Source organism: Felis catus, chromosome B3, assembly GCF_018350175.1.
Source record: "Felis catus isolate Fca126 chromosome B3, F.catus_Fca126_mat1.0, whole genome shotgun sequence".
NCBI lineage: Eukaryota > Metazoa > Chordata > Mammalia > Carnivora > Felidae > Felis > Felis catus.
In genome coordinates this window covers 59739414-59752830 of record NC_058373.1, presented here as the reverse complement: position 1 = coordinate 59752830, position 13417 = coordinate 59739414, and the positions used below count along the sequence as shown (strand labels likewise).

General features: G+C 38.8%; 1 protein-coding gene across 21 annotated transcripts in view; it reads right to left on the bottom strand.

Moving 5' to 3' along the window:
- Positions 1–1139: 1139 nt before the first annotated feature.
- PPIP5K1 (diphosphoinositol pentakisphosphate kinase 1) overlaps positions 1140–13417 on the bottom strand; it is a 43910-nt gene continuing 31632 nt past the window's right edge. For 20 of the 21 annotated variants that reach the window (XM_019832561.3, XM_019832564.3, XM_019832563.3 and 17 more), the window contains 2 exons: positions 7173–7286; positions 1140–3167 (listed from right to left, as the gene is read on the bottom strand). In XM_019832561.3, coding sequence (XP_019688120.1) covers positions 2218–3167; positions 7173–7286 — 1064 coding nt within the window. In that variant the 3' untranslated portion in view covers positions 1140–2217. The remainder of the gene's footprint in view (positions 3168–7172; positions 7287–13417) is intronic. The other variant, XM_045059431.1, reaches the window with a different exon arrangement.

Here is a 13417-nt window from a genome sequence, read left to right as displayed (position 1 = left end):
GCTTAGTTGCTGGACCTTGGCTTCTACCTCTCTGCTTCTCCTGGCACTGTCATTGATTTTGATGTCTTTGATAACTGGAAGCAGCTCCAGGACCCAGGGAAGCCAGAGAACATCGGGTAGATAAAGGTAGAAAAGATATGGGGAGCCAGCATAATTTCTGAAAATGAGAATGCCAGAGTATGAGGAATAGGGGCCTAGGGTGGGGAGATACATTTGGTTTGGGGGAGGGAAGAGAGGGGCAGGGTGTCTGGGAAGGGGATCTGCATACTCTTGACTTGGGGTCAAGAGCTGAGGACTGAATAGCATCAGATATCCTGGATAAGGGAACACCAAAGAGTCAAAGAGTTGAGAAGCCCTAAGAGATCCAGAGCCTATTGAGGTTGTCATGAGCATTCACCTGTGCATTTAGAATTTCCATGAAGTTAATGCTGGATTTTTCCTTTGCAGTGAAACCCTTTATAGTCGTAGGTATGTCAGGAGAGGCCAGGTTGTTAATGTAAATATAATGGGGAAGGGGATATTCCAGCCCTCCCAGTGTGCTGGGCTTTCTCAGTGTAAATGTCAAGGAGGTAAAGAAAGACCATAACGCCTTTATATCAACTCCTCCTTGACACTCACCCCAAATCATCAGAGTGGAAAATTAAGAGGGTGAATCTAAAGATCTGGTGAGAAGGCAAGTACCCACTGCTGCTTCACAGAAATAGAAACTCTGTCCCCGACAACACTACTCATTTAAGACATTTTAGGATGGTGGGCTGACTGCCATAGGGCCCTCCTGGGATGCCTGATCTCTTTTAATGTTTTAAAATGTTTATTTATTTTTGAGTGAGAGAGAGGCAGATTACAAGCAGGGGAGGGGCAGAGAGAGAGAGGGAGACACAGAATTAGAAGCGGGCTCCAGGCTCTGAGCTGTCAGCACAGAGCCTGACACGGGGCTCTAACCCACGAACTGTGAGATCAGGACCTGAGCCAAAGTCGGTCACTTAACCAACTGAACCACCCAGGCACCCCCCTGATCTCTTTATTTTATAGTTCCTTCCCACTCAACAATAGCAGCTTTTGACTGGTTCAAATTAATTCAGTCACACATGATTGATGTATAGTCATATTCATACTTGAATTCACAAGGACATCATCACCACCATCAACATTTTTATTATTTCATATTTATTGAGCACTCATAATGTTCTGGCCACCCCACTGCAATGACTGCATTATTCCTCCTACCCATGCCCATTCCCATCCCCATATCTTTGGGAAAAGCTTCATAATCACACCTGACCCTAAAGACATAACGATAAAACGAAAAACCTCTTGGGGACCCTGGAGTGTTTGGTCTTTGGCCAGTCTGTCCCTGGCACTACTACAGAAATATATATAATCTTTCCTCATGTCTGTACAATATTGATCTCTGCTGATTGCTTAAAATAGAACCTGATTTTCTCTGCTACAGCATCTCTTAAGCCAAGTAGCCCCACAACAAAAGGAGACCCAGCTTCACAGATTGGCCAAGAACCCCCAGAGCATTTTAAGTAGTTACTCTTAAAATTTTCACAGCAATCTAATACCTATTTTTCCCTAGAGCTATTGCCCAGAGGAACACTACTGGGGCGGAGGGGGAACTTGCGATGTTATATAAAACACCCATAAACCCAATCTAAAGATTAATGGCCACAATGGATGTTTGTTTGGGAAAGGGACTCTCTTTCCGCCCCCCTCCCCAGACATTTCAGACAGCCATCCTAGGCCCACCTGAGGAGTGCTAGCAAAGACAAAAATTTTCCTGAATGCACATATGGTCTAAGGGTACCTTGAGAAGTTGTGAATATTTCCCCAGAAAGCGGAGACCCGGGAGTCCCCTTTTGCACTTGATGTCCCCGGATGGTGTCTTCAGCAGTTAAGTGGCATTTCCTTTAACAATCTGGAATTTCTTGGGATGCTCAGAGGATGTTGGGTAATGATACTTCAGCCCACCCCTTTATGGAAATCCTATTCAAGTCTAATGGCCATATGAGGAGTCAATGGTTGCTTTGAACATGAAATTGGCTCCCCTACAAGCCCAGCTCGGGCACAGTTCTTGGCTTCATGCCAAGAGGACTGCTTCCTCAGACACCTCTGGTGAGATCCAAGGTCTTACACTGGTAGGTGAGTTAGCCAACAGAAAAAGTTGCTAGCTCAAATAGCTGGTATAGTGTGACACCACTAATGAGAACACGATTAATCACATGTTGCTGGTGGAAGGGGTGAGTGCTGGTTACAGGCTAGAGACTGGCTCTGAGGGTTTGGATCACTAGATTGATACTGGGCTTGGGGAATATCCTCTCCAGGCAGCTGGTCAGTCACCTCAGGGACCACCCAGGACTGCTGATTAACCTCAGGGACCTCCTGTACCTGCAGATCATCCTCCCCAGGAAACTCTTGGGATGGTTTATCTACCTCAGGAATGTCCTGAGACAACAGATTGATTGATCCAGAAGCCTCCTGGATTAGCCTGCCAACCTCTACAAAGAACTGGCATGACTCGCTGAGCTCCTCAGGGATCTCTTGGGCTGGCTTGCCAACTTCTACACCAATTTCCTGGACCAGGCCACCAACCCCTACAGGGAACCCATGGGCCAGGCTGCCAACCTCCACAGAGACCTCCTGGCATGGCCGGCTGACCTCCTCAGGGTTCTCCTGGCAAAGATGGCAAGCTTCCTCAGAGATTTTCTGGCACAGTTGGCTCGCCTTCTGGCATGGCTGGTGGATCTGAGGGACCTCCTGGCATATCTGGTTAACATTATCATGATCCTTCTGGCATGGCTGGCTGATGACAGGGACCTCCTGGCATGGCTGGCTGAACTCTTCAGGGATGTCTTGGCATGGCTGGCTGATGTCAGGGACCTCCTGGCATGGCGGACTGATCTCCTCAGAAACTTCCTGGCATGGCTGGCTGGTTTCCACAGGTGGTTCTTGTGAAGACTGGCTTGGTTCAATAGGCTCTTGCATCCCTTCAATGGGGAACTCTTGTTCTCCATTCCCAGGGAGCATCCCAAGGCCTTGATGTTCTTCAATCATGTGTGAACTTACAGAAGGTTGATCACTGAAGCCAAAATGGCAGTTACCATCCACTGCAGTAGGGGAGGAAGGACCAGCACTGGACACAGTACTGGAAGGACCACTGCTGTCTGTAAAGCAAAGTCAGGAAACCAAGTCAGGCAAGCTGGAAGAGTAGGTTAAATTCTATGTATGTAATCCAAATACCAGAATATACGGCCTATGTTAGTCATGTGTTGAGAAAAGAGGGTCTGATTCTTCCTAAGTTACACAGAGGCTCCTAAATTAGCCCAGCTCAGGAACTGTTGGTCTGGCATAATGTATACTACAGGAGTATACAGGAGCACTAAGGTATATCTAAGACTTCAGAAGAGAGTGCTAAGGCCTACATCACCCAGTTCTTTCACAAATGTACCCCCACCCTAACTCCAAATTCCCATTGTCCCTCATTCTTACTTTGGAAGCATATCAACGCTGTATTCCAGTGGTTCACAATCAGGGGTATGTACCAAAACTATGGAATATTTAAAAAAATAAAAATTTCCAGGTTCCATCTCCAGAAATTCTAATTCTGTAGGTTTAGGGCAAACGTGTGGGGTAGAGGGGGAAAAAGGCAATATATTTTATTGAAACACTCCCCATTAAACCTGATGTACATCTTTTGTTAAGAATCATTTTTTTAAGACAATCAGCTTATTTCTGTGGCAAAGGTAATCATTCTTTATAGCCCAAGAGATAAGTAAGCAGGAGAATGTAGCAAAATCTTGTGAATCAGAACAGCAGGAAGGAAAATTACCTGAAGATGGAAGACTGCCATGGAATCTAAATGGCAGTTCTTAATTAACCCTTCTAGGGGTCACTGAACTCTTTGAAACTTTAATGAAAGTCACAGATTATCTTCTTAGAAAAATGTACAGAAAGGTATGCATATGGATATTCATACTATCTTCACAAATAATTCTTGGGGCTCAAAGACTTTACCCTGAGATCCATCCTGGATCCAAGGTTAAGACTTCTAAGTCTTGGAACACATACAGGTTTATGGATGTTATAGACATATACAACAACAACAACAAAAAACTAATTAGCTAGATACTGACAGTAATAAAATGAAGGTCTTAGAGTCTTCAATTACACTGTGGGACAATTCCTACCCCAATCTCTACTTCATTGACCTCTAGTAGCGGACTAATCTACTTTTCCTTTTGTAAATGTACTTATTGATAGTATTGTAATTTCATATATAAAACACTGTGATACCAATAATGATAGATTTTGGAAATAGGAAACCTGAATATCCTGTCATCAAGGAGAACCTGGGAAAGTTGGCAAGCCTGAGACTGCAAAGGCTGAATCAGTCATTGAGTTTAGGGTATGCCAGTTCTCTCTTTTCTGTACAGGACCACAGGAAGCATGCTTCAAGCAGGAAAGAAAGAGGAACATGGTTTGGGCCACCAAAGCCTATTTAGGGCAGACAACCCCTAAAGAAAATATTTACCAATGAGGCTACACATCTCATACTGAGTCCAAAGTCTGATGGTAGATTAAAAACAAGAAAAAAAAAGTTTACCCAAGGATAGAAGTAGCTTTAATATTCAGCTAGTGGTCTGATTCGGGCAAATCAAAGAGGATAGACAGAAACAGAAGCAGGAGAAAAATAAGGTTTCCAGAGGCAGCCAAAGCAATTTTGAGAAAGAACAAAGCTGGAGGTATCACAATTCCAGATTTCAAGATATACTATAAAGCTGTAGTAATCAAAACAGTACTGACACAAAAATAGATTCATAGATCAATGGAACAGAATAAAGACCCATGCTTATATGGTCAATTAATCTGTGACAAAGGAAGCAAGAATATACAATGGGGAAAAACATTCTCTTCAATAAATGGTGTTGAAAAAACTGGAAGGCTACCTGCAAAAGAAGGAAACTGGACCACTTTCTGACACCATACACATAAAACAAACTCAAAATGGATTAAGGACCTGAAGCCATAAAAATCCTAGAAAACAGTACAGGCAGTAAGCTCTCTGACATTGGCCAAAGCGACATTTTTCTAGATATGTGTTCTGAGGCAAGGGAAACAAAAACAGAAATAAACTATTGGGACTATACCCAGATGAAAAGCTTTTGCACAACAAAGGAAACCATCAACAAAACAAAAAGGCAACCTACAAAATGGGAGAAGATATTTGCAAATGATAGATCCAGTAAAGGGTTAGTATCTAAAATACATAAAGAACTTCTACAACTTAACACCAAAACCCCCCAGATAATCCAATTTAAAAATGGGCAGAAGATCTGAATAGACATTTTCCAAAGAAGACATACAGATGGCCAACAGGCACACACAAAGATGCTCAACATCACTAATCATCAGGGAAATGCAGATCAAAATCACAATGAGATATCACCTAACAACCTGTCAGAATGACTAGAATAAAAAAGACAAGGAATAACATATAATGCTGTATGTTAACTAACTGGAATTAAAATTAAAACTTTAAAAAAAAAACAAGAAATAACAAGTGCTGGGAGGATATGGAAGAAAAGGAATCCCTGTACACTACTGATGAGAATGTAAATTGGTAGGGTCACTGCAGAAAATAGTATGGAGGCTCCTCAAAAAATTAAAAATAGAAATGCCATATAACCCAAAAATTCCACCACTGAGTATTTACCCAAAGAAAATGAAAATGCTAACTGGAAAGGACATATGCATCCCTATGTTTATTGCAGCATTATTTACAATAGCCAAGATATGGAAACAGCCCAAGTGTCCATCAATAGATGAATGGATAAAGAAGATGTATATATACGCAATGGAATACTACTCAACCATTAAAAGTATGCAATCTTACCATTTGTGACAATATGGATGAACCTAGAGGGTATTATGCTAAGTGAAATAAGTCAGACAGAAAGACAAATATCACTGATTTCACATATGTGTGGAATCTAAGAAAAAAATAAACAAATAAAAAACAGAATCAGACCTAAAATACAGAAAACAAACTGATGGTTGCCAGAGGGGAGGGAGCTGGGGGGGATGGGCAAAATGGGTGAAGGGGAGTAGAGAATATAGGCTTCCAGTTTAAGTCACAGGAATAAAAAGTACAGCAAAGGGAATATAGTCAGTGGCACTGTAACAGGGCTGTATGGTGACAGATGGTAGCTACACTGGTGATCATAGCATAACGTATAGACTTGTTGAACCACTGTTTTATAACATTGCACTGTACTCAAAATAATATTATTTAAAAAAAGATTTCCAGGGGTACAAAACCCATAAATACTCCAGGAGAGAGGTAAAAGGAGCAACGGCAAGGTGAATATAAGAGAATCTGAAATTCAGGGGAAGAACCCTTGGTGTCAGGAAGGGATGTTTCTTCTACATACAGAGTGCCAATTCAGCATTTAACCCAATGCTGAAATATGAATCTTTGCTTCAGTCCTATCCAAATAAAATAATAAAAGCCATGTTTGATTTTCATTATTTCCTGGAGGCAGGCTGAATAAGGAAAGGATCTTTCCATCACTGGTGTCTGGGGCCCTTATACTCCCTCTGATTGTCACCAGTATCTCCCCTTCCCTGCAATTACCCTAAGAACTCCTTGTGACTCCACTGTTCACACTGTTACCAAGGAAAATTAGTGATGGGCTAGATATTATAAAGAAGAGATGGGAAAAAGCAGCACCTCAACTTGAACTAACAGCCTAGAACAGACAACTTTCGAGAAAGGATATGTAGAAAGTAATACAAGATACTAGTTTCTTTCTGCCAACTTTTCTATATATCCAGGTTTCCTCCCAAGTCATCTATAGTTGAGAAAGCTGTAGAGACAAAATGGGAATCTGAGGAGAATGAAGTTTCCATCCTTTCTTCCCCAAAGGACCTTCTGGGACACTATCTTTTAGGAGTCTCTCTAATGAAATAGAGGGGCATGGAGAACGGAGATAATGAGATAAAGAGATCCTCCCTTCACCTTGGAAACAACAGATGACACTGCTTCCCCTACTGGTTATTCCTGGTCTTTCAACCTTCATCTTCATTTCTCTCATGACACAGATGTCTCATTCATCAATCCCTCCATCCCTCTTGGCCTTTGTCCAGGCAGTTCCAAAAGGATTACTTACACCAAGGGGGCTTCTCAGAGCGCTGCCGGAGTTGTAGGGTAGGTGAATGCAGAGTACGGGGTGGGGAAAATGGGCTATCTGAGGCCTGGTTGCTGTGCATAGAGTCAAAGAGGGCTGGATAGAGTGGGGAGAGAGAAGGAAGGAAAAAATGAGTTTGAGGAAGAATCCAAGAACCACAGGTTCTCAACATAAGCCAAAACAAACTTACGCTTTCTCAGGCTGAAAAGTAGTGTTTCCTAGGGACGCTTCACACAAACCATTTTTAATATTTTAAACTTTATATTATGAATATTTTCATTTTCTGTTCCACCCTATCTCCCCATTTTTAAAAAAGTTGTTGAAAGACTAGTACAATCCATACTGATACATTCATCTCCTATATTTACCACATCAATGTATTAACATTTTGCCATACTTGTTTCACCCATTTCTTCATGCTGAAGTTCTTTTTTAAAAATGAGAGACATTATGAAACATTTCAGCTCTAAATTCATCAATATTCATCTCTAAAATATAAGGAATTTTTCCTACATAGCCACACACCATTAACAAACCTAATAAAATTTAATAGTAATACCCTAATATCATCTAATACCCAATTCATATTCAAATCTCCCTCAATTATTCCAAAAATGTCTTCTTTAGTAATATCCAAACATGAACCATGCATTACATTTTATTATGCCTCCAAAGTCTCTTTTGATCTGGAATATTATCCTCCCCCGCTCCCCTGCCACACACACCATTTATTTTCCTCACAGTGATTTTTTTTAAAAAAACAGGTCAGTTGTCTCACAGAAATATTGTTTCCCACATTCTGGATTTGTCTGATTGCTCCCTCATAGAATTGTTTAACTTGTTTCACTATTGCTTGTATTTCCTATAAACTGGAAGTTAGATATAAAAGGCTTGATTAGATCATTCAGTTTAAATAACTTTGGTAAGAATATTTTAAGAGGTGATCCGATGTACTTTATATCACATCATATTAGAGGCACATAATATCTCACTGTCCCACTAAGTAAAGCTAAGTTTACTAACTGGGTTTAAGTGGTAGCCACAAGATCTCACCATTGAAAAGTTTTCTTGTTCTGATTAGAGGTAATCCTTGGGCACCATGCAACTCAATCAACATTTCACTTAATTGTGTTAGTATCCATTAATGATCCTTAATTATTTAAATGGTGATTTTCTAGTTCTATCAATCCTCCAACATTTATTAGCTGGCATATTTTCTGTAAAGAAGAGCTTTCCCCGGGGCTATTTGATTACACTGAACTGCAGTTCTTACTGAAAAGGTAAAATAAGAGTTTATTTACTTCCAATTAGTTTTCAGAGAAAAGAGGTAGTGAAAGTATTCTCCAATTGTGGCAGATGAGAATTATTTTATTTTTGCCCTCTTTTTAGTAGAATTACTTATTATTTATTATGAGCTTGTAGATTTTTATATATTCAGTGTACTTTAAATTATTTTTAAATGCTAAAATGTGGGGTGTCTGGGTGGCTCAGTCAGTTAAGCACCCTACTTTGGCTCGGGTCATGATCTCTAGGTTCATGGGTTCAAGCCCCGCATCAGGCTCTGTGCTGACAGCTCAGAGCCTGGAGCCTACTTTGGATTCTGTGTCTCCCTCTCTCTCTGCCTCCCCTTTGTCTCTCTCTCTCTCAAAAATAAATAAACATTAAAAAATTTTTTAAATGCTAAAATGTTCTGATTCTGGTCAGTGGGAGCCTCCTCAGGGCTTGATCACTTCCTTGCTTTTGTTATAACATGACTCAGGACCACCTTGTAATTTCCTTGTTCTAGACCATGCATTCTCAACAAAATTGGTTCTGGTGAGGGTGAAAAAAATCTTAGCTATTCTGCTGGTTTGTGGTCCATCACATGGTCACAGACCATAAACACATATGTATTGTATATTTGTGGTATTAAAATTCCATGTGGTGGGGGCTACAAGGGGAAAAACTAAAAGACTCTGGGGATGGAGTATGAACATTGGATTTCTTTTCACTTATTTAGGTCTTCTTTAATTTATTCAGCAATGTTTTGTAGTCTACCGTGCAGAAGTCTTTAAACTTCTTGGTTAAATTTGCTCCCAGGTATTTTATTCTTTCAGATGTTATTATAACTGGTATTGTTTTCTTAATTTCTTTTTTGGATTGTTCATTGCTGTTTACAGAAACACAATAAATTTTTGTGAGTTTATCTTGTACCCTGCAACTGGGCTGAATTTGTTCATTAGTTTTGGAAGGTTTTTTTTGAGGATTCTTTGCTTTTTTTCTATATAGGGCCATATCCTCTGCAAATAGGTTTAATTTCTCCCTTTCCAATTTCAATTCCTTTTTTTTTTTTCTTGCCTAATTACTCTGCCTAAAATTTTCAGGACAATGTTGAGCAGTGGTGAATGTGGGCATCTTTGTCTTATTCTTGAATGTAGGGGAAAAACTTTTAGTCTTTTGCCATTGAGTATGATGTGTGCTATTGGTTGTTCATAAAGGCCCTTTATCATGTTGAGGAAGTTTCCTTCCATTCCTAGTTTGCTGAGTGTTTTTTTCATGAAAGGGTATTGGATTTTATCAAATGCTTTTCTATGTCAATGGAGATGATTGTGAGTTTTTCCCTTTGTTCTTTTATTTTTTATTTTTTAAAAGATTTAATTTTTTAACTTGTAAAAATAATGATAGAACAATTTTTTAAGTTTATTTATTTATTTTGAGAGAAAGCATGCACACACATGGGGAAGGGGCAGAGAGAGAGAGAGAGAGAGAGAGAGAGAGAGAGAGAGAGAAAGAGAGAGAATGAATCCCAAGCAGGCTCTGCTCAGTGTGGAGCCTGACTTGGGCTCAATCACATGACCGTGAGATCATGACCTGAGCAGATATCAAGAGTTTGATGCTTAACTGACTGAGCCACCCAGGTTCCCCTTTTAATTTTTAAATATTTTTATTTTTATTTTAGAGAGAGAGACAGTGCATGCAAGCAGGGGAGAGGGGCAAGTTGGGGGGGGGGGGTGGAGACAGAATGAGAAAGAGAGAGAGAGAGAGAGAGAGACTCTATGCTCAGCACAGAGCCCAAAGCAGGGCTCAATCCCATGACCCTGGGATCATGACATGAGCTGAAATCAAGAGAGGAACACTCAACCAACTAAGCCACCCAGGTGCCCCTCTTTTTGTTCTTTTAATGTAGTGTATTACATTACACTGACTGATTTTCTTATGTTGAATCATACTTGCATTTTTTTTTCACTCTTGCATTCTTGAGGTAAATCTCACTTAGCCAACTTGCTGTTGGATTTGGGTTGCTAGTATTTGGTTGAGAATTTTTGCTTCTCTATTTATAAGGGATATTGGTCTGTAGTTTAATTTTCTTATGGTGTCTTTATCTGGCTTTGGTATCAAGGTAATGATGGCTTCATAGAAAGTATTTTCTCCTATTCTATTTTTTGGAAGAGTGTGAAAAGTATTAGAGTTAATTCTTATTAACTATTTGGTAGATTTCACCAGTGTAGCTATCTTGTCTTGGACTTTTCTTTCTTGAAAAGTTTTTCTACTGATTCAGTCCTTTTCTCTCTTACAGGTTATGTTCAGATTTTCCATTTCTTCTTGGGTCAGTTTTTATAGTTTCTGTGTTTCTAGGAATTTGTTCATTTCATCTAGGTTATCTAACTCATTGGCATATAATTATTCATAGTGCTCTCTTATAATCCTTTTTATTTCTGTAAAGTCAGCAGCCATGTCCCCAGTTTTATTCCTGATTTTGGTTATTTCCATCGACACTTGATTTTTCTTAGTCTAGTTAAAAGTTTGTCAATTATGTTAATTTTTTTCAAAGAACCAACTTTTGGTTTTGTTGATTCTTTCTGTTTTCTATTCCTTCCTTCTTTTGTCTTTGTTCTAATCTTCACTATTTATTTTCTTCTACTAGCCTTGGGTTTAGTTCCTTAAAGTATAAAGTTAGGTTTTTGGTTTACCATCTTTCTTGTGTTCAAATGTAGGTGTTTACAGGTATAAATTTCACTCCTAGTACTGATTTTGCTGCATTCCATAATTTCTGGAATGCTGCATTTTCACTTTCATTCATCTCAAAGTATATTCTAACTTCCCTTGTGATTTCTTCTTTGACACATAGGTTAAGAATATGTTTAATTTCAGGGTGCCTGCGTGGCTCAGTCACGATCTTGAGGTTTGTGAGTTTGAGCCCCCATCAGGCTCTGTACTGACAGCTCAGAGCCTGGAGCCTGCTTCAATTCTGTGTGTCCCTCTCTCTGATCCTCCCCCCACCCTTTATCTCTCTCTGTAAAAAATAAACATTAAAAAAACCAAATGTTTAATTTCTCCATATTTGTGAATTTTCCAGTTTTCTTTCTATTAATGATTTCTAGCGCCATTCCAGTGTGGTTAGAGAGGATATTTGGTATGATTTCAATTTTTTAAAATTTATTTTTTTGTGTCCTAGCATATGGTCTATCCTGTAGAATATTCCATGCGCACTTAAGAAGAATCTCTATTTGTTGGTGATGGAATGTTCTATATGTCTGTTAAGTTTAGCTGGTTTATAGCATTATTGAAGCTGTTTCCCTACTGATCTTCTGTCTGGTTGTTTTATCTATTACTAAAGGTGAGATATTACACTATTATCATAGAACTATCTCTCCCTTCAATTCTGTCAATGTTTGCTTCATATATTTGGGGACTCTGTTGTTTGGTGAGTATATGTTTATAATTTTTGTTGTGTTCTTGATGAACTGACCTTTTTATTAACATAGAGTGACCTTCTCTGTCTCTTATAACAATTTTTTATTGAGAGACCATTTTGTCTGACATTGGTATAGCTACCCTGGCTCTCATTTCATTATTATTTGCATGGGATATCTTTTTCTATCCTTTCACTTTCAACCTATTTGCATCTTTGGATCTAAAGTGAATTTTGTGTAGATAGCATATAGTTGAATGACTTTCTAAAAAACCCATTTTGTTAATCTCTGCCTTTTAATTGGAGAGTTTTATTCATTTACATTTAAAGTAATTACTGATAAGGAAGAGCTTAATTCTGCCATTTCACTATTTGTTTCTATACAGCTTATACTTTATTTTTTTCCTCCTTTGCTCCATTACTATCATCTTTGGGTTTAATTGATTTTATGTAGTGTACCATTTTGATTCCCTTCTCATTTCCTTTTCTGTATATTTTCTAGATATTTTCTTAGTGATCACTGAGGAGCTTACAATTAACATTCTAAATTTATAACAATCTTGTTTGAATTGATGACAATTTAGCTTCAATAACATACAAAAACTCTGCTCCTATAAAGCTCAGCCCTCACCTTATGTTGTTACTGTCACAAATTATATCTTTATTTATTATATGCCCATTAATACAGACTTGTGATGATTGTTTTATTCATTTATGTTAAGTTATATATGACACAAAAAGAGAAGTTACAAACTAAAAATACAGTAATGCTGACTTTTATATTTACCAATGTAGTTACCTTTATTTTGGTATGGTATCAAGTCACTATCTAGTGTCCTTTTATGTCAGCCTCAAAGGCTACTTTTAGCATTTCTCAGAAGGTGTTAATTTCTCTTTCATTTCTGAATAGTTTTGCTAGATAAATAATTATTGGTTGACATTTTTTTTTTCTTTTAGCACTTTAAATATGTCATTCTACTGCTTTCTGGCCTCTGTGATTTCTGATGAGAAAATGGTTGTTAATCTTACTAAAGATCCCTTGTATATGACAAGTTGCTTTTTTCTTACTACTTTCAAGATGTTCTGTGTCTTTTGACAATTTGATTATAATGTATCTCAGTGGATTTTTTTTTTATGTTTATTTTTGAGAGAGAGAGACAGAGGTGAATGGGAGAGGGGCAGAGAGAGAAAGAGGCACAGAATCCAAAGCAGGCTCCAGACTCTGAGCCGTCAGCACAGAGCCCGATGCAGGGCTCAAACCCACGAACCATGAGATAATGACTTGAACCAAAGTCGAGCACTTAACTGACTCAGGTCAATTGACCCAGGTGCCCCTAAGTGTGGATATCTTTGAATTTATCCTTCGTGGTGTCTGAATTATTTGGATGTATAGATTTGTGTCTTTATCACATTTGAGAAGTCTTCAGAGCCATTATTCAAATATTTTTTCTGCCTCTCTCTCTTTCTGGGACTCCCACTATGAATATGTTGGTATCCTTGATGGTATCCCACAAATATGTTGGGCTCTGTTAATTTTTTTCATTCTTTTTTCTTT